Raw genomic sequence first — 15,715 nt, forward strand, 5'->3', positions numbered from 1 at the left:
ATCAAAATGACAAAATGTAAATGGCAACAGTTTTATGAATCCCAAAATTTTTGTCAAGGAAAGGAAATCCCATGAAAAACCGCAGGAAGGATCCCAACATGTGCTTACCAAAAACCTACATGACATGATATAAGCATCTGAATTCACTTGAACTAGTGCTTTTTTAATCAAGCAACAAGGTTGTCATTAAGGGAAAGTGAAGCAAGTTGGTCAGCCGGGCTTTTAGCCTGCTGAACGTTCCTCAGAACTTCCAGAGCCTCTGCAACTTTGGCCTTCAAAGCCTCTGGGGACTCAAGCAGATGTAAAACCTCAGTCTGGTCCATCTCAAGAAGCATGCCTGTAACTTTAGCTGCGTGCTCGTGCTCTAGCTGATCAACAAGTGGGTACAAATTCTCGCCCAACATCGTCCTCTGCTGTTCAGGTGGTGGATTTGCAAGGGCACTTGCTAGTGCTGTAATTGGAACGGGCGCAGCATCTCGAGGAAGCATGCCACCCATATCATACGGAAGAGAAACCATGCCCCCAACACCTGGCATAGGCCCATCTGACACATTACGGCCACCTATCCTTCCCCTTGGGAGCATCAAGGGGATGAGCTGTTGAGTTTGTTGTACAGGTCCTGCTCCACGTCTGCCACCTGGACGCGGTGCCTGCTGCACCATCGGCACAAAGAAATTTGGCATAGGACCCCCTCCAGGAACAAGCTGCTGTTGATACCCAAATCCAGCCTGAGGAGGAATTATAGCAGGTGGACCTTGTCCATAAAAGAGTTGTTGTGGCATACCAGGAGGATACATTGGAATACGAGGAGCAAGTGATGGTGTCATTGCAACTGGTCTCATCTCTGAGAACTGCGCCTGCAGCTTTGCCCTTCTCTCCTCTTTCCGCTGAGCAAGTGCAACATAAAGCGGCTTGCTAACAATCATTTTCCCATTCATCTCCAAAAGCGCTCTAGAGGCGTCCTCAGGAGTTGAGAAGGCAACAAATCCAGTCCAGACCCTCTGCTAATTCCACTAGGATCCCGCATAACCTTGAATCATGTTATTGTACCATAGTCAGTGAACAACTCCTTGAGCTTGTCATAATCAATATTCAATACTGTCATCCAAATTCAAACCTTGGTTTTTATCCACTGCTTCCTTTGCACTCTGCTCAAACTTCTTTTTTAGTTCTTGTTCCCTTTCTGATTTCTTTTGGGCTTTCCCAACATACCATTCTTTGTCATCAAATTTCTTCCCATTCAAAGCTTCGACAGCCCTGGCAGCATCATCTGCGTTCTCAAAATTGACAAACCCAAAACATTTTGACTTTCCATCATCTTCCCTCATCACTACAGCACTAGTAATATTCCCAAATTCAGCAAAGGTTTTTGTCAGATCGGATTCTGATATGTTCTTCACAAAAACATTGTAGAACTTGGTTTTATTCGTAGCAGTATCTCTTTCCTGTTTACGAAGAAAGGGTCCAACATACACTTGTTTGTCATTAATGAGCATACCATTTAACTTATCAATGGCACTTTGAGCCGAATCTTCATTGTCAAACTGTACAAAACCGTGACCATTAGGATCAGTAGCTATCTTGCAAGAAAGAATGTTTCCAAAGCTTGAAAATGTGTCATGTTGTCAATTGACTTGTCCAAGTTGTTAATAAATATATTTGCAGTTCCACTCTTACGCAGGCTAGGGTCACGGTGAGAATGCATTATCCTAATAGACTTGCTATTGACAGGACAGGAGTGAAGTTCAATACTTACATTGCTCTTGCAGCATCCTATAGTTGACGTAGCCATAGCCAAGAGATCGGCGAGACAGACCCTAACCGATACCACCTGGTTAAACAGATCGTAGAGCTGCGAGTCAGTGACGTGGTGGATAACTGGTTTCCAGCCCCGGCGGCAGACGCAGACGGGGGAACAGGGAGGCCGACAGCACCCGGCGGCGGAACTCCATTTGAATCTGAGCCATTATTTCCAATCTACTCTCTCAAACAAATTCACTTCTATTTTTTTTTTTTTATCTTTTTAATTCCCTCTCCTCTGATATTTTTATTGGCAGCAGGTTTGAGAATGCAAGCTACCACCGGCGGTTAGGTTATGGCAGCAGGAAGCGAGCGCAGGCGGAGATTTTTTGGGAAGGGTAAAACGGGGATAGAAATCGTCGGAGATCCGATAGAAAGAGAGCTGGGAATGAAGAATAATATTTTTTGGGGGGAGGCCAGGGAAAAGCCCACCAGGCAAAGGGACCTCTGTACGGGAAATTAACTAATCATTAAGATCTAAATTTAAAAAAGTACAAAGATAAGAAGGAGGGTTAGTCCACCACTCTACAAATAACACTTAGAAATGACCTGCTTAGCTATAGCATGAGCTGTTCGATTCGTTGATCTTTTGATAAATGATAAAGAAACTTGAGATAACTTTATCAATAAGTGTTCAATATCTCTAATAACAATATGGAAGTAAGATTCTCTTCTACAATGATTTAAGTGTTGAACTACTAGGAGTGAATCCGTTTCAACTTGCACTCTAGCGAAATTTTCCTCTTTAATCCAACTGAGCACTTCTCTTATGGCCGCAACTTCTACTTCCCTTGAGTAAAATCCTCCCCACTATGTATCTCTCGCAGCTATAAACCTTCCCCTAGCTCTCATCGATTCCTCATCAAAATTATTGACTTTTATAACTATAGAACATGCTGATTGGGACTTCCTACCCATCCAGTTAACTTCCTAGCTTTATTGCACATAGGGCATGTATCATCACAATTAACTTCCTAGCTTTGAGGAGGTCTTTAGTTGGTAAACATCCAATACAAACCTGCCAAAAAATGTTTTCACTTTCATGCCAAAACAAAGACCATTTCAATTTATTCTCGTGACTTAATTTCCCTTTCAGAATTTTGTAATAACTCTTAACTAAAAAATTACCATCTTCTTCGGGAGCCCAAATCACCTTGTCCTTTGCTTGATGTCTTGCCAAGGGAATTTTTAGGATTAAGTCAGCATCCATGGAGTTACAAATTTTCCTTATAATTATTTCTTCGTCCCACATGTTGTCATGGGCATCCATGAGCATGTTCACCGTAGCATTTTCCATTAAAGGGTACGGGAAGGAAGTAGTTCTTGGGTTATTATTGTATGAAAGTCAATGGTCTTTTCAAATTTGGATTTGATCGCCTTTTCCAACTCTCCACTTATTATGTTTTCTGATTAATTCATTGGTTTCCAACAGATTAGACTGCTCCACACAAAAGAGGGATTAGAACATTTTTGGGCCTCAAAGAAGGACAAATTGGGATAGCATATGGTTGGTTTTGCAGTAACCTCCAAAATTGTTTACAAAGGCAAGGTTAAACTCTCTTAGGCTTCTAAATCCCCAGTACTCCCCAATCCTTAGGGATGCATAAATGTTTCTAAGACTTACAAAGGATTCCTTTATGAGCTCTTTAAGTAATAGAAAGACACCATGGCATATGATGGAATGGCTTGGATCACACTTTTCAAAAGAACCTCTCTCCCCGCCCTAGATAGGAACCTATGACCCCACTCCTGAACACGACTAAAGATTCTACCCTTTATGTAGGCAAAAATCTGCCTCCTATTTCGGCCTACCAACATAGGAAGACTTGTAGTTCCCATTTTCTCCCACACTTCTAACACCTAGGATGTCCCCCACCCTAGCTCTCATATAAATACTCACATTGCCACTGAGACACATATAAAATTTATCAAGATTAATAATTTGAGGATATTATTAAAAACTAAATAATTTTACTTTAATCACAACTCCACAAGTATTCCATCCAGCAAGATGAAATTAATTCAACCAAATTTTGATAAAATTTTGGGAGAACTATTCTCAAACCAATGCATTTACATGAATTATATTAATAGTTTTTACGTAATAATATTATTATTTTAGTTTATTCCTATTAACTAAATCCACTATTCAATCGCAACTTAATAATTAAAAGTTAAAATGTACTCAAAAAATTAAAAGTTAAAATTGCAACATAAGAACACATACTATATATTAATTAAGAGTTAAATTGTATTTTCTCAAACAGAAAAAAAAAAGAATTAAATTATTGTACAATCATAATTTTAAAGTTTATTAAAAATGGAAGCTCACTAGTCACTCTTCTTGAATTCCTTATATATTCCTGAATATATATCACCAATCACAATGTTATACTTGATGGGGTAATGGCCTAATTAAAACTCTGGTGTACACTAGAACTTGCACCAAAAACTAAAGAAAATATTATATGTACTCTCAATTTTTACTCTCTTTCACAAATCAGATTTACCATAGATTATTCAAACAACAAACAATTTCATAAATATTGATTTCAAATTTGATAGGTTTAATAATTTGAAGAAAGATATCTCACCATGTATTGTGGCTAGAGGTGCTCCCGGTGTCTCTCATTTGTTCTCGCAGATGACAGTCTTCTATTTTTCAAGGCCATAATTCCAGAAGCTGAAGCGGTGAAAGGTTGCTTGATGACTTATGAACGGATGTCGGGTAATCTGTAAATTTTAATAAGTCATGTATTGTGTTTAGTAGGAACACGATGGAGGAGAGGATAAATGCAGTGGCTGCGATATTTAATGTGGCTCAATCTGACAATATAGGAAAGTATTTGGGATTGCCTATGCGGGTTGGTCGAAACAACAAAGAAGTCTTTTGATTTTCAAAAAAAAAAAAATTAATAATAATTATACAACCTATACGCTATGTATACAAGAATATATAGAAATACAAGAGAAATATTCAATGTGGTATAATAAATAGTATTGTATTAATAATAATGAAGAGTTTTTTTTTTTTAAATAAAAAAAAACTTTTATAAATCCTTAAAATGAAATAGGAAGTAAGTCTTGGATACAATTCGGAGGGATGACATCCCATGAGTGAGAATCAGATTGAGAGTCCACCACCCTAATTAACGTATGGACAAATAGATTCTCTGATCTCTTAATATGGGAATAACTCCCGAAATTCAAAACTGCCTGTTATCCGCCTAAAATTCCTAATAATAAGCCAAAATCCCCTACACGATTAGTTACAAACGCTTTTTGGCAAGCATTCGCACCAGGTCGTGTAAACCAAAACCCTATTAATAGATAGGAACATAGTCCAACCAATTCCCAAAAAATATAAATTTGTATAAAATTAGAACTAGTAACTAATCCCAACATGGCAGCACAGGAAAAACTCATATAAGTAAAAAATCTCAAATATCCTTGATCATGAGCCATATAATTATCACTATAAATAAGAACCAAAATTCCAACAGTAGTGACTAATATTGACATAATAGAAGTAAGTGGGTCGATCAAGTAACCGAATTCAAAAGAAAAATCATTATTTAGACAAAAGAATGACTTGAAATCATCTATGATGTTAAAGAGTTGTTTGACAATAACATCAGTGTAAGAGCGGTCGGTGTATTTAGTAGATAGAGTCGTGACCGCACTAGTGCAATCAGATTTCAGTTGGATGGTGGTATGGCCGCGATTCTTAATCCATGATAACACTTCTTTGCAAGTCATTACTTTCGCCATGTATGGGTCACATGCACCATGAAATTGCCCTTAATAGCTTCAGCAAAAAATTCCTTCGTTTGTTAGTATTCCGCCATGAAGACTTTTTAATTAGTACAATACAAGCATAATACAAAGGAACTCGAGAGGTTCTAATGTTCTATAATGGTCGAGAAGTCCACTAACTCTCCCTTTATTCATTTTAGGAGATCTCAATTTATAGCATTGGAATAAGGAACATATATAGAATTTTTTTTACCAGCGAGAAACTAATAACTCAAGTTAATCATTACACGTGTTGATCTTAAAGGTCAGACATATAAGTGGCTTATTTTGTCTTCCTCCACCGATCTAGATGACTAGGCTTCATAACTTTGAACATGAACTAAACATTATACCAATCTCAAATCTCAACCCATATATATATATATATATATATATATATATATATATATATATATATATATATATATATATATATATATATATATATATATATATATATATATATATATATATATATATATATATATAGTGTTAAATTTATTAACATTTTTCAATTTCCACTAAAAAAAGAATTCATTTGTAGATGACCGTTAATTTCAACTACCTTTCAAATACTCCCTCATGTTGGAAGCAGCCACACAAATTTTCCCTGTTTTTTATCTTCTCCATTGACACTCCTCCAAGAAAATCGCAGCAACCTCAATTCCGAGGAAATCAAGACTAAGATTATTCATAGAAAAAGTTTTTGGTTGGAGTTTGCTGTCCCTTTTTGTAAAAATTAATTAACCATGCATTTACCTCTCAAATCGATCATTCTTTGAAATTCGAGTTCCCACCTTACAAAAACTCTGCTAGTTTATCCGGGTTGGTGGTTGTTTCGAGGGGGGGCGCGAGAAGATCATATATATCGAGATATGGAAGAGGAGAATGTGAAAACCCAAACAACCCCAGAGGATTCAAGATTACTGGCTCAAGAGATTATAGGGCTGATAGAACAGGCCAAGTCTATTGAGAGTTACAGGGTGACTCAGAAAAAAGAATGTGAGACTCTTTTGTGGAGGTTGAAACAGTTATTGCCGTTATTGTTGGAGGTTAGGGAGGTCGAAACCGCGATCCCCGAACCGGGCCCTCGATGTCTGATGACGATGAAGGCGGCCGCAAAGGCCTCCAAGAAACTGCTGAAAACTTGCCATGGTGACAGCAGAATCTACCTGGTATGTATGCTTTTCTTTTGTCCCATGTTTTGGTGTGGGAACTTTAAGGTTGTTGTGTGTGTATATTAATGTTGTTTTTTAGGCACTGGAATATGGGGCCATCATGGGGAAATTCCATGATGTTTATGACAAACTAACCCTTGCCTTGTCTGCAATGCCTTATGCTGAACTTGGGATTTCAGGCCAAGTGAAACAACAGGTTGGTATGTATTTGGTAAATGGTAACCTTAAAAACTGCTAAAATCTTCAATTCCGATCCTAACATATTCTTGGTAAAATGTCTGGAATTGCTGAATGACATTCAAGATGGACGGGATACTAATGCAACTCAGGAAAGTGAAGGGGAGGACCGACACGCAAGACATGGAGCTAGTGATGGATTTATTGGTGTCGGTGTACAATAAAGACGGCAGGAATGCAGACAGCGCGAGCATAGAGAGGCTGGCGCACAAGCTGGAATTGCATACGGTGGAAGAGCTAAATCGCGAGACGATTTTAGTGAGGAAACTGGTTAAGGACAAGAAGGTGCAGCTCAAACCCGAGGGGATGCAGCAAATCGTTCATCTCTTAAACAAGTTCAAGCAAGCCGCGGGGCTGCCGGAAGAACCAGGATTCCAAGACACTGATTTTGTCGTGACAAAGTCCCTGGAAAAGACCACTTCTATTCTCATTCCTAACGAGTTCCTTTGCCCTATCACGCTTGAGATCATGTCAGACCCCGTTATTGTTTCAACAGGACAGGTAGCATTTAGCATCCTTAATTCCCATGTTTACAACTCTTGAATTGTCTTTTTTTTCAAGAAAAATTCATACTCACTACTCGAACCCAGAGAAGGGCAATAGGAGTAGTTACGTTGCCCGCCCTCACCTCTCCCCACTCCCTTATACATATGTGTGTAGCTACTTATATATAAAAACCTAAATGTATATACAAGTTACTAAATATTTAGGTAACTTAGTTAGTTGTTCAGTAAAGCCGATGATATGCACTAGGTAAACCTGCCTTATATGACCCTAGTCGACACAAGGTGGTTTCACCCCTACCATGGACCTGCACTACGTAAATCTGTTTTGTGACCTTAGTCGACAAACGACTATAAAGAGATTAACCAACTTAAATTACCTATAGCTGACCTTCTAAAACCAAGAAGGTGATAGGCTGCTCCCGTTAAAATCAAACTTGTAAGTTTACAAATATCAAATTAACTGAATTAACTAACTTGGCTGAGGTTGTCCCGTTTTGGATTCATGTATGTTGCAGACATATGAAAGGGAAAGTATACAACGATGGCTCGATTCAAACCACAAGACATGTCCGAAAACCGGGCAAGCATTGGCAAACCTATTACTAGCACCAAACATTGCCCTCAAGAACCTAATCCAACAATGGAGTGAGATCAACAACTTCCCACTTCCTAAGAAAGAGTCGCCTGCAAATGCCGACGACCCCCTCCGCATCAAAGATTCCTCGGACCTGCAATCCCTGGTTCACAACCTATCCTCCAACCTCCTCGAAGAACAGCGCAAGGCCGTGGAGAAGATCCGCCTCCTCTCCAAGGGAAGCGCCGAGAACAGAATCTCAATCGCTACCTGCGGAGCTATCCCTCCCCTGGTCCAATTGCTATCCTACCCGGATTCCCGAATCCAGGAACACGCTGTCACGGCACTGCTAAACCTGTCCCTGGACGAAGCAAACAAGAAACTGATATCCCAGGAGAAGCCGATATCCGCCATTATTGAAGTCCTGCAGAAAGGGACGGTGGGCGCCAGGGAAAACTCCGCCGCCACCCTGTTCAGCCTGTCAATGCTGGACGAGAACAAGGTGGTGTTAAAAATTAATTGTACTATTCTTTTTATATTTGCTGCATTATTTAGTCTTTGCAGTATCTCTCCTATCACTGGACTATAAATAGCCAGTACTTGCTGTGATTAATATATATGATTTTCTCACCTTTCTAGTGGAAATCGGGATATATTTGCTGCATTATTTAGTCTTTGCAGTATATCTCCTTATCATTGGACTATAAATAGCTAGTACTTGCTGTGATTAATATATATGATTTTCTCACCTTTACAGGTGGAAATCGGGTCCCTGAACGGGATCCCGCCATTGATAGACCTTCTCAAAGGCGGCACCATCAGAGGAAAGAAAGACGCCATTACAGCGCTCTTCAACATCTGCCTCAACCAAGCCAATAAAACCATGGCGATCGAGGGCGGGATCATAGAACCTCTCCTCAAGTTCCTGATGGACAAGAAACTCAATATCGTCGACGAAATCCTCTCCATCCTGCTCATCTTCGCCTCGCACCCGGCGGGGAGACAGGAAATGGGACAACTGAAGTTCGTGGAAACGCTGGTCAACCTCGTACAAGATGGGACCCCGAAGAACAAGGAATGCGCGGCGGCGGTTCTCCTCGAACTGGGATCGCACAACTCGAATCTCATACTCGCGGCGCTGCAGTTCGGGGTGTATAATCCGCTGGTGGAGGTGGCCCAGAATGGCACTGATAGAGCTCAGAGGAAGGCCAAATCTATACTGCAGCTCATGAGCAAGTCTGAACAGCTTCCTTGATTAACAACTGAAAACAAAAACAAAAACAAAAAAAAAACATGAATTTTTAAGAATGTTTGTAAATCTGACTTATCTTTAATTCATTAACTCCATTACTGTGTGTATTCTAGTGATCTGATGATGATAACCGACCATTTTTTTTCTTTTTGTATAAATAAATTCTGTTTTTTTCATTTCTGTTATTTGATTCCAACAAGGCATTTATATATAGTGTTCTTGCTACTGTTGTCTGGATTTTTAGGGCTTTGATGTTATGATGCATATTTATTTTAGTGTGATCTCTAGTGCTACTCAAAACAGAGACCAAACCGTCTAATTATTAGGACTCTATAGTCCAAGGTGTATTATTCTTCCAAAGGTTGAATCCCAACCCTAAGGGCCGTCCAAGGTGTATTATGATTCTATTATTAGTTAAACTATGATAGGTTGGACAATACAGAAAATATGTTCTCATATGGTATCACGTTTTGAGTTTCTTTTCTAAATGGCGGATCCCAATGACAGCTCTGCCAGTTTTGAGCGGACTGTCTCCGAGACCACTGTCTCGTTGCTACCGGTTGCGCCCATCTCCTTATCTACGGCGCACCATTTCGTCTCCATCAAATTAACAATTCGTAATTATTTATTTTGAGGTACGCAATTGGTGCCATTTCTCCGAAGACAGAATTTGCTTGGCTATGTTGACGGATCCTTTCGGTGCCTATTGACGATGTTTCCGGCTGCGACTGGTGTTGCGATCATACTAATAGACGTGATTAGGTGAGTGGAGCATAATTATTGTATTTAAAATTGACAAATTCAATTCTTGCCAATACTTTCTCTGTTGAGCTCGTTACACTAGATCTTAAGATTACAATTTCCCTTGTCTCCAAAAAAAAAAAAAAAAAAAAAAATTATTGAATTGATGGAACATGATTTTTATGTCAAAGTGACAAATTCAATTCTCATAACACCCTTTCAATTGAACGAATATCTTTGAATTATGATTTTCCTCGTCACCAGAAAAAGGTTAACCAACAGTTGATGAGCAGCCTAAAAATATCAGATTACAGTTAATGTTAACCATTAATAACAAATCAAACCGAATTGATCGCCTACCATTATAGAAAGATTGATTGAGGATACATAATTCTACCTCGTGGATTATAGCTTTGTCGGATGCGGACAACTTGCTAGATATTTTTTTTATTAAAGGGACAGAACAGGGCAAATTATACCGTGGACCCTGGTCCACATTGCAAGATAGACTCAGGTCCAAAAAGACGTTGTTTTACTTCAAAATGATGCCGTTTGAATTTTTTTAAAATTACTTCCTTCCTTGCGGTTAACTTGTTGTTTGTCTTCAGAATTCATTCATCTATATTCACAATTTTTAAACTTATATTCACAATTTTGGAATTGAATATTCACAATTTTAGAACTGAATATTCACAATTTTAGATCTGAATATACAAAATTGCAGAACTCTATATTCACAAATTTTTAACTCTATATTCCCAATTATATCAATAATATAACACAATTTTTGAATCTATATTCATAATTTTTGAACTATATGTTTGCAATTTTTTAACTCTATATTCACAACAACAACAACAACAACAACAACAAAAAAAACATTGACGGAGGAAACCAGCAATTATACTGTGGACCATGGTCTAAAACGACAAACACTATAGTGTATCTAAACTGACACTGTCTCACGTATTATTTTTATTATATTATCAAATGAAACTGCAATTGAATTGAAATGAAATTGTAGTTGTGTTGAAATGAAACTGCAGTATATACAAATGAAATTGAATAACAATTTCGCATATTTGAGTGTATATTGTCCAGCGAAACTGTAGTTACACCAAAATGATACTGTAGTTGTGTCGAAATGAAACTGCAGTGCATATTTGATGTCTGAACCACAATACATTGTGAACCACGATCCACAGTATAATTTGCCGAGAAAACGTTGTCACTAACGACTCCGTTATTCTAGACTCGCAAAGCTGCGTGGTTTTGGATCTGGTTCCATTGCATAATAATTGACAGAACAGGGACAGTGTCCTTTTTATGGGCTCTTTTATAATTGTCCGGTTATAAACCAAAGTGGACTCCAATTATTTGTACAATACTATATAATAGTAGCCACTAAAAGGGGAGGGGAAAAATATCAAAATATTTGGTTTTATTGATCGTCGATATATATCTAAGTCCCCATCACGTGTTCAATAATGCAGTACGTGTTGTCAACACGCGCCCCAGTTTTTTTCTTCCCACTCTCAGACGTCAGTTGCAGATCAGAGATTGAAATTTCAAAACGACAGTGCTACTTGTCCACTTGCTATACAACACTTCTAGACGTGCATTAACGTTATAGCGACACTTAAACTTTTCAAAACCTACGTGTGATCAAGTCCGCAAGCCAATCTCTCGCATCACCTCCTCAAATATCTAAAAAACCATTATAATTGTCCGACTAGTTAAATTAAGAGAATGTTAGTAATAATTGAATCATGTGATATTAATATTATAGAAGGTCCTAGGCGTAAGTCGCCGCGTTTGAGGGTGCCTAGCGCTTAGACGATCTAATAATTTGAGTATATCGCATTACTTTGCATATATTAAAAGGTTTGTTGAATACATAACTGGAAAAATATAATAGAGGAGTAGTCAAGTAGGTAAAAAATTACTTGGTCGAGCTAAATCGAATTCTAGCTTCTTTGTCCCACAAAACGAATTCTAGAAGCTCGAGCTAAATCTTCTTGAACAAGCTTTTCAATTCCAGGCGGAGGGAGGTTAAATCCTTCCAATGATCTCTCTAAAGCGCGCCCAAGGTTGCTAGGCCGTCGGCAACCCTGTTTTGTTCCTGGTAGATGCCCTGAATGGAAGTTTTCCCGTTCTTGCTCAACCAATTCTTGATCTCCTCCAAGTACCCTTGAATGGCCATCTTTTCTCCTGCACAATAGTTATGCTGTGCAACCGAATGTACCATGCGCATGGTGCATACGATGCAAAACGACGTCGTTTTAACTAAAAACGCGCGTCCCACTTTAAAAAAAAAAATCAGGTTCGATTCTCGGCAATAGCATTATTGTGGATATATAGTTATAAATTTCTGGATATATAGTTATAAATTTGTGGATATTTAGTTATGAATTTATGGATATTTAGTTCATTCATTGTGGATATTTAGTTCATTCATTGTAGATATTTATTTCATTCATTCACTGTGGATATATAGTTATGAATTTATGGATATATAGTTATGAATTTCTGGATATATAGTTATGAATTTATGGATATTTAGTTCATTCATTGTGGAATTTAGTTCAATCATTGTGGATATTTAGTTCATTCATTGTGGATATTTAGTTCATTCATTCATTCATTGTGGATTTTTACTTCATTCATTCACTGTGGATATATAGTTATGAATTTCTGGATATATAGTTATAAATTTCTGGATATATAAAAATGTTATTGCCGGAAACAAACCTGATTTCTTCTTTAAGTGGGACGCGCGTTTTTTTAATCAAAACGGCGTCGTTTTGCAACCGTATGCACCTTGCAAGGTGCATTCGGTTGCACAGCATCATTTGCGTCTCCTGCAGCTGTTGTAACCAAATGATAACGTTGCTTGCATCTTATTGAATTTTGATGTCCCGAATGCCCCTATTCTAAGCCCATTCGAGGCCAGGCCTTTGGAGATTGCCTGCGCTTTAACAATTGTCGCTAGTCCATGGTTATAGACAGAGCATTTCAGAAGATGTAAATGACGTGACTTAATGGCTCAACTAACATGGCCAAATGCTAATACACGTAAGAGATCTGTCCACTTTAAATATTATCGCTATTGATGTTCGAACCTTGATCTCTCTTCCCAAATACTGTCTATTGAACCAATATAAGCTAAGACCGTTTACATGCAGATGATATAATTGTTAATTCTCACATCAGGGTTGCGTCTCTTCCACTAGCACGACATCTCACAATTTGCTTAGCTTTGACTTTTTGTTACACTGGAAAAATATTACTTTTTTCCCCTAAGTTATATACTTATAACACTTTTTTTCATTGAATTATTCAAGTGTTAGTTTTTCCTTCTGAAATGTTAAATGGACATATTTGCTTTTAAAATAAATATTTCATTTGTTTTTATTTTTCAACAAATTATGACCACAATTTGGTTCAAACCGAACATACACTATAGCAAGCAAATTGAAATATTTTGATTACAATTTAGAATCGAAACCCGATATTTAGAGTTTATTACAATTGCGAACCGGAACGGCCGATTCAGGTTCCGAACTGAAAAAATAAAATACATTTATTGTTGAATTTAGACTATTTTAAAAATAAAAAATAAAATCTTAAAATAAAGTTTTGAACCGGCAGTTCAAAATCAAAACCAAATCGCGGTCATATATACTTATATGTGAGAATCAGAATAAATGTAAAAAAAAAAAACAAAAAACAAAATAAAACATACACTATTTGTAAGTATTATAATTCTAATTTTAAGCTAATGCTAGTAGTTGTTCTAATTCGAACCGTCGGTTCACGGTTCAGGATCCGATTTTTTCGATTCATAATTTTAATAAATTGAAATCCAAATATTGTGTTCTGAATTTGAATTATAACCAAAAAAACTTTCAATTTGACTGCTATAGTGTTTGGTTTAGTTTGAACTGAACCGTGATCATCCCTACGTTGTATAAACAATAATTTGTTGAAGAAGAAAAATAAATTAAATATTTACTTTAAGGGTAGAAATATCAATTTAATATATTGAGAAAAAATTGACATTTTTAAAATAATTGAGGAGACATTACATGAATAATTTAAAAAAAATATATATAAACATATAATTAAAAAATGTCATTTTCCCTTTTACCTCATTAGAATGATTTTAGGCATTTAGTATACTCCTAAATATGCTTTTCCTATCAAATTCGAATATTCGATCATTCCCAATAAAGAAATACGCAGTCAGATACCAACACGGCAACTCATATGACAATTATTACTCCATGGACCATGGTTCACACATTTATATGAATCATAAATAAAAAGTATATTTTTAATATATTAAAAATATATATTATTTATATGTATAAAGTACATTATTTAAAAATATATAATTTTTTTTAATATATATTATCAAATAATGTACATTCAGTATACAAATAATATACTTTTAATATATTAAAAATGTATATTTATTGCATTCATGATTCATAGTCCACACAACTATATAGACCATGTAATTTTAGAATTCATGCATGTATTTCTTAAATGTGTTTTCATATATTATACAATATACTTTGTAATTTTGTGTCGTGTACGTTTTTTGATGTGACGAGAGAAATTAATAGTCACCATTCGAATAAGTGCACTCTTTGCTCGCTGATGTATAATTGCAAAATTGTTAGCAAATATTAAGCTCGTGATTTTTAAATACAAAAATTATGTTTTATCCATTTGGTTACTCCTTTTAGAACTTGGGCAATGCACTTTTGCCTTTGCACCGGCTGGGTGCTGCTTTCACTTGATCTTATCCAGTTATCCCTATTGCCAAATAATACAAATACTTTGGGTAATTATTCATATATTCCTATCTTATTTTATCATATTTATTAACTATCAGTCAATAATGTTGTTCGCTGATTTTGTTTAGTATTTTCATATAAATTTAAAATTTATTTATTATTATTATTGAATAATAATACTTGTAATGTAGTTTATAAATATGTAAATTTTATATACTACGGAGTAATACTAAACTAAATATTAAAAAAATTAAATTTAAAATAACTCCAGTCAATTTTAATTAATTAAATTACATACATAAAACGAGATGTGAAGGTTATTTCTTATTTTATTATATTATGGTTCTCAATAATGATATTAGAAAATGTCTTTCGAATTAGATTTGATCGTCAAGATATTATAAGGCTATAATATAGTGGGATTGTTCTAAACAACATGAAGTATGATTTTCCTTATCTTAATGTTGGAATATATTAGAAAACGTCTTTCAAATTAAATTTGATTATCAAAATATTGTAAGACAATAATCATAGAACGGGATAGGTCTAAATAAGGAGACGTATAGTTTTTCTTATCTTAATGTTGGAATATTCAAAAATGTCTTTCGAATTTAATTTGATCGTTTAGATATTGTAATAGGAGGAAAATAACAGGATTGGTCTATTTAAAGGAAACAATGATTTCCCTTATCTTTAAAGTTGGGGATGTCTTTTAAGATAATTTTGATTGGGAAGATATTGACCATGTTTGGTAATATAATTAATTTATCAGTTAATTTTGATTTATTTGACCATTATTAATTGTTTGACTTGTTTAAATATTCAGT

General features: G+C 36.2%; 1 protein-coding gene and 1 pseudogene across 1 annotated transcript; one reads left to right on the top strand and one right to left on the bottom strand.

Annotated features, from left to right (window-relative positions):
- Positions 1 to 10: 10 nt before the first annotated feature.
- Positions 11 to 1,966, bottom strand: LOC109184429 (annotated as a pseudogene).
- A 4,254-nt stretch (positions 1,967 to 6,220) lies between these two features.
- LOC109184534 (U-box domain-containing protein 15) lies at positions 6,221 to 9,518 on the top strand. The gene is made up of 5 exons (XM_019334548.1): positions 6,221 to 6,770; positions 6,853 to 6,969; positions 7,077 to 7,511; positions 8,032 to 8,592; positions 8,848 to 9,518. The coding sequence occupies exons 1-5, from the start codon at positions 6,471 to 6,473 to the stop codon at positions 9,343 to 9,345; spliced, it is 1,911 nt and encodes a 636-aa protein (XP_019190093.1). The 5' UTR covers positions 6,221 to 6,470; the 3' UTR covers positions 9,346 to 9,518.
- Positions 9,519 to 15,715: the final 6,197 nt, after the last annotated feature.

The sequence above is a fragment of the Ipomoea nil genome, unplaced genomic scaffold, assembly GCF_001879475.1.
Source record: "Ipomoea nil cultivar Tokyo-kokei standard unplaced genomic scaffold, Asagao_1.1 scaffold1262, whole genome shotgun sequence".
In the NCBI taxonomy this organism is placed as follows: Eukaryota; Viridiplantae; Streptophyta; class Magnoliopsida; order Solanales; family Convolvulaceae; genus Ipomoea; species Ipomoea nil.

Coding starts and splice junctions, on each gene's coding strand:
- LOC109184534 (XM_019334548.1), top strand. CDS start 6,471: ATGGAAGAGGAGAATGTGAAAACCCAAACAACCCCAGAGGATTCAAGA. Junction 7,512..8,031: donor TTATTGTTTCAACAGGACAG/GTAGCATTTAGC, acceptor TGTATGTTGCAG/ACATATGAAAGGGAAAGTAT. Junction 8,593..8,847: donor CAATGCTGGACGAGAACAAG/GTGGTGTTAAAA, acceptor TCACCTTTACAG/GTGGAAATCGGGTCCCTGAA.